General features: G+C 37.4%; 1 protein-coding gene across 5 annotated transcripts in view; it reads left to right on the top strand.

The window, feature by feature from the left end:
* The window catches only part of LOC142983051 (myb protein-like), a 55,671-nt gene that overhangs the window by 7,919 nt on the left and 34,560 nt on the right, over positions 1–13,192 (top strand). Inside the window, exon 1 of one of the 5 annotated variants that reach the window (XM_076129861.1) lies at positions 387–747. The exons of the other annotated variants lie outside the window; for them this stretch is intronic. Within the exon in view, the coding sequence (XP_075985976.1) occupies positions 647–747 (101 nt within the window). The 5' untranslated portion in view covers positions 387–646. Of the gene's footprint in view, positions 1–386; positions 748–13,192 lie in introns of those variants that run through there. 5 annotated transcript variants of the gene reach the window in all.

The raw sequence follows: 13,192 nt of genomic DNA, 5'->3' as shown, positions 1-13,192 counted from the left end.
ATAGGCGGGTATCTTTTATGATTAATATCATGTATATAATGAGCATGGGGTGTTAGTAATATGTTATTGTCGAAAATAGCACAATTTAATGAATACAGAAATAGCTTCTTAAGAGATCTAACCGTGGTTATTAAATGGAAATTATATAAATATTCAATATACTTGCAATCTCTTAAAGCTCGTTGTTCTCGTTAGCTGAGTAATTAAATCTATTATTCATTAATTGAATTCTCCTTGCACTAAAATGTTTAGAACGTAAAATAATCAATAATGTTATAAAGTAAATACGAAAAAACAACCTGCACAATCGTCGTATGCAAATTGAAAGTACCCTATAGAAGTGGAGAATCCCCATAATGGCAACACAGGCCGAAGGGATAGCTCGGCGGCTCCCGCGTCCGCTCGTGTTCAGTCAGTCCGGCTTCGCGCGCGTTACAGCCGAGATTCATCGCGTCCTTTGCCTAAAAAAAAAACAAAAATTGTCTTTCGTTAATCTGTATCATTATTGGCGGTATATCGAAACCCGCATTATGTTCGCGTTTTTACTAAATTATGAAGTGTAAAATGTTTTGTAACGATGATTCTAAGATCAAATAGTGATAAGGGTGTATTATTTAGTCGAAAAGTCGCAAATTGTGTGTAAGAGATGCAATATCAAAGTAATGACGACGATCTGCAATATCGGATTTTTGGCGAATCCTTCAACTTCCCAATTGAGAATAAAACAAATGCCGGTCGGCGTAGAAAGTGAGTCTGTTTATTTTACTTTTATTTTGCTCGCCAACAAGGACAATGTATTGTATTTATTGTTAACTTAAATAAATGTATTTAATTTGTGGTTGAGTAAAGTACTCCTACTTACCTAAATGTACCTATGTAGTTAGGTTAATATTGTTCCGTGTTGCGTGAGTAAGATTAATTTTAATTGTTATTATTACGATAAGTCAATATATTATTAGTATTATTTAATACTAAGGTTACGGATAGTAGGTATGGTCCTACAGGTAAGTAATAAAAAAATGGAATAGAGATGGGCAAAGGACAGAAAAATATCGACAGTTTTAGTTTTTATGTTTTATATTTCTAAATTAAGTTTATATTAATATGTAGGCTAAGGTAAATGCTGAATTAAATACCTGTTTAGATTACCTACATCGACCCGAGTAAGACTAAGTTGTTATAAATACATAGGTAGGTAGGTACTTTGAATGTTAATAGCTCAAAAGTCACTAAATGCGAATACAAAATTCCGGCTCAAAATATAACTCACATTAATAGAGATCTACTCAGCTGATTTTCCCCAAGTCAGGGAGGTCAAAATACATAAATAAATACTTATCAAGAATATGATAACTTGTTTTACTTATCGCGCTTTATTTCAGCGGGGGTAGACGGAAAGTGTAGCCAGAACGTGTAGCCAGAACTCATATCTACTCTCGAAATGGTACCTATCTTTCTTAAAAAAACTTTTCTGAAGAATACTGTAACTATTATAACTTATCATGAGGATAAGTAGGTACCTATATAGTCGCTTTGTGTACATTTTATCTACCCCTTTATCCGTCGGATAGCCTTTAAGCCTCAAGTTCTTACCTAGGGTACTTAAATAAAGGCTTTAACAATAAACCTATTCGTATCGAATTAGTTCATACAAATATAACAATCAGGTGCTAGGAACGCATGGCCCTTGTCTACAAAGCCTATTCACAAGGCCACATATTCCATAGGCCATTGCCTAGGTCATTCGATATGCTTTAACTCTTTAAACAGCTTTTATTGTTTAAAAGCTATTTCTAGATATTTCATCGGGCACATTTCAACGTATTAATAGCTTTCGCTAACATAGCTGAGAGTTGGCTGTTGTAAATCATGAAAGCCATATTTGGTAGCATGTGAAGTGCTATTGAGAATTGAGGATTTATGTGGGAATCTTAGCTTTAAGAGTACTGAGGTTTTTTGTCCCATAGGTCGTCGATTTTCTCTTATGGTGTATCTTTCTACTTTTGTTTTGCCAAATCAATAACTACACTTTACTGCATGAAATACATTAAACAAGTAACAATTGAGTAAAGGAAGAAATTGTCGCGAAAAAAACAATGAAAATGAAGCTTTTAAAGTTTCAAATAATATGCATATGTAGGTAGGTACCTACTACGAATTACCATTTGAACAGCTTTTTTCGCAATGTCAATGAAAACATCCGGTAAAATCTTAAAGGAATATTTAAATTTTATCCCGGATGCTGTAAGACGGCGAAAATAAAAGGCAGAATGTCAAATCAAATAGTCGAGAATGGAATTCTTCGTCACATGTGGGTGTCAGGACACCTCATTGAGATTTAATACCGTCACTGGAACCAGTGGGTGTACAATAGCACACCTTTAACTATCTCTTCTCGGAATGACGAGGGTAATGTGTAAAAAACATTCTCTTAGCACTGCATATTATTGTTATTCTCTCTCAAAGACTTGCTTTGGTAATCAGTGCCTGTTTTACTACCTTCTGATACCGAAGTAGACTTGAAATGTGAAATTAATACCTGTTTGCTATACAGCTAGACTCTAGCTGCTAGAGTCTTAATAAATTAATGTAGAATTCATGACTATTCATCTCATTATTCTATGGATCGGGGAAACAATCTAGACGAGCTTTAGTCGGTTCTTTTTTTAAGTTTTCTGGCCTTTACATTATTCATACACGTGTGTTTAAAGATTATCTCGGTTTATAAATATCCATTTCCCATTACGCAATCTCCGTTCTCACCAATTAACAAAAATCTACGAAAATTGGAAACTCGTTTTCGTAATATTTTTATTAACCTCCGTTGCGAATAACAATTTTATAAATGGCTCGAGTTATTGTTAATGTAATGAACATGTCTTTTACGTGACGTTGTTAAATAAACCAGAAAATCTTGAATCGATACGTGTCACTTATATCTTTATGGCAGCTTAAAACAATTCTTTATTGATTAATGTTTTCTTTTATACCGCCAGTCGTATTTTATCGATTTTTAATAAAAACCAAATTTTGTGTAAAGCATTATTATTTACTAGTATTATTAGTCATCTTTATAAGTCTTCTTTTTGGTGTCTATATGACGGCGAACAATAGTTCCAATAATTTTGAGGGACTTTATATAAGCTTCTGCTTTAAATTATATTCGGAAGCACAGGATAATAATGAACATCCGTTTATGTACTAGTAGAGAGGCCTTGATTACAAAGGATTATAGCGAGGTGTATGTGCGGTAAGCCGGTCACTAAGAGGAAGCGAGAGCTTGTTTTAAACATAGTTTCCTTGAACCTATTGACCTCGCGAAAACTTCGAGGCTGTTTGCCTAGAGGCCCGAGACTTCTTTGGAACCCAATTAGGGATTAAACAAAAAGTAACTTAAGCTGTCAAAGCTATCTTAGCTTGAGAAGACACCGAACATTTCCTAAAAATTAACTTTAAATGGGTTGCAAGAAAAGTTTGTGCTCTTTATGTTTGAAGAATCATGTCAAAAATGTTTTGTATTCGATTAGATCTGTACCATTTTTTAGAAAACAAACAACTACGTATTAACATGGAAATTACTAGTTCCTCTTAGAAAGATACTAGCTGACCCGCGCAACTTCGCTTGCGTCGCATAAGAGAATCATAATTTTCCATGTTTTTGTAACATTTTTCACTGATACTCTGCTCCTATTGGTCGTAGCGTGATGATATATAGCCTATAGCCTTCCTCAATCAATGGGCTATCTAACACTGAAAGAATTTTTCAAATCGGACCAGTAGTTCCCGAGATTAGCGCGTTCAAGCAAACAAACAAACAAACTCTTCAGCTTTATAATATTAGTATAGATTATCTAAACGATTTTAAAACGACCAAGGACATTTTTTGTTACAACCAGTTTTAATCAGCTGTAACATTTGCTTTAGTATTATCTAAGGAAATTGCGGCACATTACAGTACCGTCCACCATATAATAGAGAAGGAAGCAATCATTTACATGGCACATTTGAATATTTAAATTCGAAACGACTTGACTAACAAATCGCCCGGATTATCCTGCGTGCTTTCGGAGGCCTTGACGTACGGACAAGGTCTCACGTACTGTTTGCGAGATGCCTACAGTTTATAGTGGGCGGGCAAGAGTAACTAGTTGCCGTGACATGTTCTGAATGAAGTCATAGGCGGTTTCATTCAAAGCTTTGAGCACCCTAGTGACCTTGGTGTGTTCGCTGAAGAAACGTTGATTTTGGTACGCAAGTACCAAAACTAGTGTTTCCTTTGAACACGTGTCCCTTATTATAGTAGACAGATACTAAAAAACGCAACTGGCTACAATTTACCTACTTCGAACATTTCGTCATAATAATATATAACTGAGATTAATATAAAAATTCATCATAATAATATTGTATCTTTGAGTTTCTCTTATCGACAATATTTGTTGAACCTCCTCGCCCAGGGCCTCTCGATGGCCATGAGACCTCGGTACAGGATTTACTGGGTCACGACACAAACATAGTCCCTTACATTTTCTGACGTAATCGTGTCTTCAAGCTGGCATAGCTTAAGGATGTTAAGTTTTGAAAATTGAATGAGCATAATATTTTGAATAAAAATGATATTCATTTCATTTCTATCAATTTCCTTCTGAAACATTCATGAAGTAGGGTGGAAAACGGATGACGATTATGATGGCGGCCTCAGAAAATTAAAAGATTTTATCTTAAATTAATGTTGGCAATAAGTAGAAATTAACATAATAACAGACTGGCAAGTAATTGGATGAAATTTACATAACATTATACGACACATGTAGAATTTAATAAAAACCTCTATCTCAAAGCTACGGTCGATCTATCCAAATGTTGTATGCAATGTCGGGGTCAACAGTTTCTTTCAACACATTGCAATTTGCTTAGAAATAAGTGTTTTTAGTCAACGTTTGCCTGAAGTTAAATAATATTTTTCAGCCTATAGGTACAAGCTCTGTATACGTCTGTAAAGTACGGTGACATTTCCATAAGCGTGCATGCACATTTCATCCCTCTTCAAAACGCCATGACAAGCTTTCTTTGTCTGCCGTGGGAGTCTAAACATCAAACAATAAATGGTGCATTGACCATGTTCAACCCCTCTGTACTGAGGTAAACGACCACTGCAAAGAGGGTGCCACCCCCGAAGTGAGCCGATGGCCTTAATTGCTTCACGTGCATCGCGGCAGATGGCAGGCAAGGTGCGAATAAGTGATGTTCCTAGTTATCGATAAAATGTTCGACTGTACTTTTGATCTTTGCGCGCGAGTCATACATTTCTGTTATTTTAATGCTTTGATATTTACTTCTGGTATTTTTATGTTTTGTTATGTTCGTAAATAGTGGTGTAAAGTTATTTTATTATGACTGCAATTTTACGGTTTTTATTACTTGCTCTATTGTTATTAATTAAGACAGTTGTGTACAAAAGACTGACCGGGTTTTGTTGTGTATTAGTACGATTTCAGCTTGCTTTATGATGATCTCACGCTAAGTATACTACATAGAAATAATCATCTGTATAACTCAAACTACACCAGACGTCAGTTACGTATAACATATATTTCATTCAAATCTCTTGTATTTCTTAAAACATTTGATAAACTTAGATGGCTTTTGAACTTTATCGATAAAACATCGATAAGCAGAGTAGTCCCGGCCTTATCGAACGTGGCTTTTCTATGAATACCGAAGTAATTGGGGTGAGTGTAGGACTTGACTTTCACACGATTGCAACTGCACCTAATGTACTAACACACCACAATGCGTATTCTTTATGAGTTTATTAAACATGACAGTCAACTTTTTATCATCGCTTGCCTAGTTGACATTTTAAGAAGTAGTTTTTTCACGTAATAACACACCAATAAATTGCTACAAGGAACTCTTATAATGAATAATTTATTACCGTAGTCGTGACAAAATGAGTTTTGAGTCACCATTGAAGCGTTTTAATAATATCTTGAGTGAAACCAGTCGAATTTCCGACCACGTGGAGACAGGCTTATTTTTTTTAAACATTCAATAGACCAGCTGGTTTGATGTCAGAAGAAATATTGTATACACTTATTTTTAAAAAGGGGAGCTAAGAAATTGAGGGAGCCCCTAATAATTTTTTGGGACCGTCTTAACAAAAGTTTGTACGAGCCTTTTCTTTGTTACTGACGAGACAGATTCGCAATGGTTGACGGAGTAGGTACAGTTTTTTTTTCACCATGAATACGTAACATGGGTCGGTCTTGTATTTGTGTCAAAGTTCATCAAGGTCCCTTTAAAGTTTACGTATAACTTCCCGAGTTCCGGAACGAGATCAGAATTGTCAGTCCCCTAATTTTTACGACTCGCTAAATCTTGAAATACAAATTTCCATCTGGATCTTCTTGTTCAATCAATACTATTGTATTTTGTAAGAGTATCCCATGGCCTAATTCAGTTTTTTTTTACTAAAGTAATAATAATGTTAAGTTTCTGTATTAAAATTGCGCAAGAAATCGGAAAAAAGATTTAGACTTGTCAGTCGGACAATGGTGTGTTCAGCAAAAACAGCGATTGTATAGCGGATGAATGAGTCGATTTATGCCGGTGATGCGTAGGTGTTTCGATAAGCTGCGCCCGCGTCGGCGCGTGCTATGCCTTAAGCCGGGTGCGTTCGAAATTACTTATGCACCGAAGATGTTTTACATCGTGAGTTTATTCAAATGAGGTTTTTGCTACCCTCACGGTGCGTCAGACTATTTCTTGGTAGCTTGTGCGAGGAATGATGGCAGCAAGCAAAGGGTCATAATATGCATTACGTCAATTTCTTTGAATCAAACAACAAACAACAGACCGACTGTTTTGATAATCTGAAAATCTTACAACATTTTATTCAGAATATTCTTACATTATTCAAGACATCTCAAGTAATTTGATTACGTAGTTTTGATATTACCCTGAGTGAGCGTAGTCGTTGCCTTCGCTTGTGTTATCGGTTGCTGCGCGGCCAGTGCGCAATAAACAAAATGACTAGTACAGTGAAGTGTATATCGTGTAACATCGTTATAGATGAGCTTTTAGCTTATGTACAAAACAAAGTGTCAATCGCCGATGAGGCTAGCTTGGTACAAATATGTGCTTCGACTTTTTCAAGCGAACAAATTCAAAAGTCAAAGTCGTTACTGATTGAATCGCTATCGTCTGAGGTGCGTAGTACTGCTCGTAAAGGGAAAGGTAAAGAGAATCGGGTGTTATACGACATCATAGCGATTTTCAAGACCACCGATCCGGATGTGCTTCCGGTGTTTGTAGCCCGTGATCTTGAAAAACTGCCACCCATCACCTTCGATCACTTGGATGTCTCAAAGCTTCTGAAGGACATAATTTTAGTGCAGACCGAAATTAATAACGTCAAATCCTCGTATGTGACGCAAAATGAGTTACAAAGTTTTAAGGAGGAGCTTGAGCTTAAGTATTTATCGCTGTCAACTACAAATACGAATGTAAACACAAAAGGACAGGCAGAAAGTGATCACGTGAAGGATTGCTGTAGAGGTGAAGAATTAGAGGTTGGCTCTAAATTCGCATTCATAGCAGAACCACAAAATCAGAGTTCAAATATTTCTATGAATGTTGATGAGGGTACTTTCGAAAATCATACGCAAACAACAGCGAGCCGTTGTGTTTCGAATGAAACAGGCCGGGCCGATGCGTCATCGGTACCGTTATCGGCGGCAGCGAGTGCGTCGAGCGAACAGCTGAGTGTAACGATGAGTCACGCGTTGCAGTCGTATGCAAGTGTAGCGGCGGCGAAGGCGAAGGTGAATGATGGTTTTACACTGTTAAAGAATAGAAGCCAGGCGAGAAAAGAAAGATTTAAAGGACTATGTGGTAGTTCTGTAATGGAATCTGACGATAAGTTCAGGTCGGCAGACCGAAAAACACCCATTTTCATCACGAATATCCACAAAGACACATTGGAATCAGATATTACCAGTTATATACGCAAAAAAACTGGCGAAAAAGTTAGTCTTGAGAAGATCATAATTAAGAGGGAATGTGAATACAAGGCGTACAAATTCTTTGTGTCTCAAAGTAAGCTGAACATTTTCTTGGACTCCAATTTGTGGCCACAGGGAATTATATTTCGACGCTTTTTTAATTACAAGAGAAGACATATTACGTCTGTTGAAACAAACAACGGCCTACAAAACACAAATAATGTCTAGTTCCGACAAAAGTTACAAATTTGTGAGTTTTAATTGTAAGGGTGTCAAGCGTTCTATACAAAGTATACGTGAGTTATGTAATAAATACGACATAATTGCACTACAAGAAACATGGCTTCAGCCTGAAGAAATATCGTTTCTAAATACTATAAGTGACGAGTTTAGCTGTACGGGAGTATCGGCTATGGACATCTCAGAGGGTATGATACGAGGTAGACCGTATGGTGGAGTGGCACTGCTGTGGAGAAGACAGGTTTTTCATAACGTCGTTGTAATTCAGTGCGGTAACCCACGTATATGTGCAATAAAAATAGTGATGAAAAAAAAATGTTGTTTAGTGTTAAGTGTCTATATGCCTACGGATTCTGTGTCAAATTTGGTGGACTTTACGGACACGCTAAGCTCGGTGAGTGCCATTATTGACTATAACAGTATAAATGATGTGTACATGTTAGGAGATTATAATGCACACCCATCTGAACCATTCTTTAGAGAACTTGTTGCGTTTTGTAGTGAAGAGAAATGGTCGTGTATTGATACGGACATCTTAGGCGTATCAACGAACGCTTACACTTTTATAAGTGAGGTGTACGGGTCAAAAAGATGGCTAGACCACTGTTTGGTAACTGAATCAGCTGTCAAGTCTATAACAAATGTATATATTTTATATAACGTATTGTGGTCTGACCACTTTCCGTTGGTAGTGGAATGTAATCTTGAGTCTATTATGCCTAAGATATGTATACCAGGCGCTAACGCAAGTAAGGTTGTGTGGGGGGAGAGAAGTCAAAAACAGATAGAATGTTATCAAAAAGAATGTCACGACAAATTGAGACTTATCGACTTCCCACGAGAACTTGAGGCCTGTTGTGATAGAATGTGTTGCGATGATGGTCACAAAATTGTTATTGACAAATTATACTCGGACGTCGTACATGCAATAAAAAGTTCAGCTATGATGGGTCGAGGAAGTGGCAATAAGCGTTCTAGGAGGGTGGTTGTAGGCTGGAACAGACACGTTGCTGAGGCGCATAGGTTGGCGAAGGAAAAATTTTTTCTATGGACATGGAGTGGTAAACCTACTGACGGGCGTGCGTATGAGGAAATGAGTGAGACCAGGAAGGTCTTTAAATCCAGACTTAAATGGTGTCAGGATCATGAGGATCAAATCAAAATGGACATTCTGGCCTCATATCATTCCTCAAATGATTTTCGTAATTTCTGGAAGCACACCAATAAAATGCAAACGAAACCGGGACTCCCGGTGAGCGTCAGCGGCGTGTCTGAACCAGGAGAGATCGCCAATATATTTAGGGATCTCTTTATTGTAAAATCCCCTCTAGGACAATCAACGTTGGTGATCGATGTTGAGACCGGTAAAGAGTTGGGGATCAAATTTAATGCAAAAGATGTTGCTCTCACTATTAATCGCATGACTAAAGGCAAATCTCCAGGTCATGATGGACTCAGCATCGAGCACCTCCGATACGCTGGCCCGCACTTACCAAGAGTTCTCGCCATGTTGTACAGCTTCTGTGTGAGCCATAGTTACCTGCCGGCAGAGATGATACGAACGGTAGTTGTACCCATAACTAAAAATAAGACGGGTGACCTCTCGGACCCGGGTAACTATAGGCCCATATCACTGGCTACGGTAGTGTCGAAAGTGTTTGACGGCATGCTTAATACACAACTGAACAAGTCAGTAAAACTACATGACAACCAGTTCGGGTTTAGACCTGGCCTGTCAACGGAGAGTGCAGTGTTGTGTCTTAAGCAGGCTGTCACGTACTACACACAGCGCGGTACGCCTATTTATGCTTGCTTCCTCGACCTATCAAGGGCTTTTGATCTGGTTTCCTATGACAGGTTATGGAGAAAATTAGAGGAATCTAAGTTACCTAAAGAGCTAATTAACACCTTTAAGTTCTGGTATAGAAATCAGATCAATCATGTACGGTGGGCTGGAGCCTTGTCTCATCCGTATGGGTTGGAGTGCGGGGTAAGGCAGGGAGGATTGAGCTCGCCTACGCTCTTCAACCTATACGTGAATGAGCTGATTGACGAGCTCAGTAGCACTAGGGTCGGCTGTTATATTGATGATGTCTGCCTCAACAATATTAGTTATGCAGATGACATGGTGCTGCTTAGTGCGTCTGTCTGTGGTTTACGAAAACTTATTAAGAAATGTGAGGAATACGCGAAGTCACATGGATTGACCTATAATTGTAAGAAGTCAGAGTTAATGGTTTTTGAGTCTGGAGGTAAAAGTCCGAATGTGGTACCGCCTGTAACCCTTAACGGGATGCTATTACAGAGAGTACGTATGTTTAAATATCTAGGTCATATATTGACCCCTGATCTTAAAGACGATTCTGACATCGAGCGGGAGCGGAGGGCGCTGTCGGTCAGAGCGAATATGCTGGCTCGTAGGTTCGCACGCTGTTCGCTAGAAGTTAAGATCACGCTTTTCCGCGCTTACTGTACAACCTTTTACACGTGCAGCCTATGGGCTAGATATACTCAAAGGGCGTACAGCGCTCTCCGTGTTCAGTTCAACAACGCGTTTAGGGTTCTGATGGGGCTGCCTCGCTTCTGTAGCGCATCAGGGATGTTTGCGGATGCGCAGGTTCATTGTTTCTTTGCAACGATGCGTAGAAGATGCGAGTCTCTGATGCGCAGGGTGCGGACCAGCTCCAACAGCATTCTAAGCATGATTGCAAAAAGGATGGACTGTCCTTACCTGGTTCATTGTAGTGCCATTTCACATGGAATGAAGCGACAGTGAGCCAGCCATGTACTTTAATTATGGTATGTACTAATATAGATATTAAGTTTTACTAAAAAAAAAAATGAGTCATTGTTACTTGTAATAAATAATATTCTATTCTATTCTATTCTATTCTATTTATCAACATTATTATGTGTAGGATGTTATAGTTATTGTAATGGGTTATCGGCATTTTACAGGAAACCATTACAAAGTGCATGTTGTAATTTTATTAATAAAACGTTAATTCTGTTGAATTATTTACTATGTAGTATATCTGTAATTATTTTATGGTAAGCCGAGATATTTTACCCAACCTAAACACTATTTCGAATACACAAAAATGAATCATTGCAACGTTATTTAATTAAATGCATACTTAGTTTCCTTTTGTTTCTGAACTCTTGAATAACACAACTGCACCTCTATACACCCTTGTCTAAACCACGAATATAAAATAGAGCAGTAAAACATTGTACTGCAAAATGCGGGTTTTAAGTTCAAGGGAAAATATATTCTCAAGGGCCCCTATGTTTTAGATAATTTCACTGTTTTATGGAAAGTATTTGTAAGTTCCCATTATCATGCATGAGGGTTTTTAAATAGTTATCAATTCTGTTGTTTCCGTCTACCATATGTCGATCAAATCGATTTTATGGATCTTCTGCCGTTTGTTATATAAGTTTAAATTTAAAGCTCTGATATCATTTGTGAGTTAAATTTTTTGGACCGGTTTCTCGTCGGGTTATTTCTTTAGTAGCCATTTCTTTATCGTTTTTACAACAACGGAATGAAGTTTCTACGTTTAAGGCGTGTTAGTTAGCATCTCTCTTAAAAACATGTGAACCAATTTTGATGATTTTGTAAATGATTTGCGAAACGGCAGAACTGGTTCTTCAGTTCAGGTTCCGCCCGAAACTCAAGCACGAGTGTGCGGTTTTTTGTCTTTGAGTTTTTAAAATATTTATCTTCAATTATCTCAAGTTCTTTTTTTGGACTTTAGTTAGGCTTTCGAACCTGTTGATCACAAGCAAAGTGCTTGCATGCAAAAAGCACTTCGTTATGTTTATCTAAAAACAAAATCATCCTTTCGTATTTAAAACATGGATAAATAAAAGCTGTACTATACACGTCGGTAACACAAAGACTGGTTTATTGAAAGGAATAGCCAAGGACCCTACATGGCCTCAGATTTGTTTCACAACGCATTTAATTAAGATCTGCTCACTTGACCATATAAACAGTTGCTCATTTATTTATACAGCCCTCATTAATTACTAATGGTATCGTTTAGCCATCAACAAGCGTGAACGCCATATTGTTCATGAGTCATGGTCATGACATGCTCTGATGATTTGCGAAGATGTAACCATGTGGGAACCAGAATATATTGAGATACTTGGACTAATTCTGGTTTTGTACAAGTTTTTTTTGTATTCAAGTCTATTGATAGTATCTAGACGTCGTCATTAAATGGTTTTGTTGACCTTTGTCCTTTCAAATTGTGACTATTATCTTGTTTAAGATTTAGAGCGGTCTTGAGTCTGCGTGTACTCTTACTTGTTTTCAAAGTCGTAATATAATACCTACGTGTCTTACGCGTTAACTTTGGTATACGATTTATGTATACTACTCCAGATCCATAATTCAAATTATATTCAATCGACTATAGTTTGATTTATTCACTTTTTAATACCTGCATCGAATTACCTAATCACGCGTGAATGGAATCAAAATACTGATTGTAATTTATTGCACTTATAATTAATGTAAGGGTATGTACACCCCATTTTACAGGTAACATTCCCACGATTCAAAAAACAGGGGGAGTTTTGGGCTTCGGGGCTTGCATCGGACAAGGGGCCAAGTTATTGGTGCATGTCCTTCGGATCTTTTTATCTTTAAATGTGTAAACGATTCACCAGCAGATGGTTTTGTTTATCATTTTCATGTTCCCAGGCCGGATTTTAACCCCGAATTCGATTTTAATTTGATATAGGTATATTATGTTCTAAGTTTGAGAGGGACCTAATTTTGATTCTGTTTGAATATTACTTAATTTTCATTGCTCTTAACGTTTACCAGCAACCATTTTTGTACGAGTGAATGTCATAGTATTATTTGTACAAGTTTACACTTCTACCGCATAATAAAGTTAGTATTGACTTACAATCCCTGTTGTTTTTAG

This window comes from Anticarsia gemmatalis, chromosome 23 (assembly GCF_050436995.1).
Source record: "Anticarsia gemmatalis isolate Benzon Research Colony breed Stoneville strain chromosome 23, ilAntGemm2 primary, whole genome shotgun sequence".
Taxonomy (NCBI): domain Eukaryota; kingdom Metazoa; phylum Arthropoda; class Insecta; order Lepidoptera; family Erebidae; genus Anticarsia; species Anticarsia gemmatalis.
Note: the sequence above shows the minus strand (reverse complement) of the source record. Positions and strands in the feature narration are given on the sequence as shown.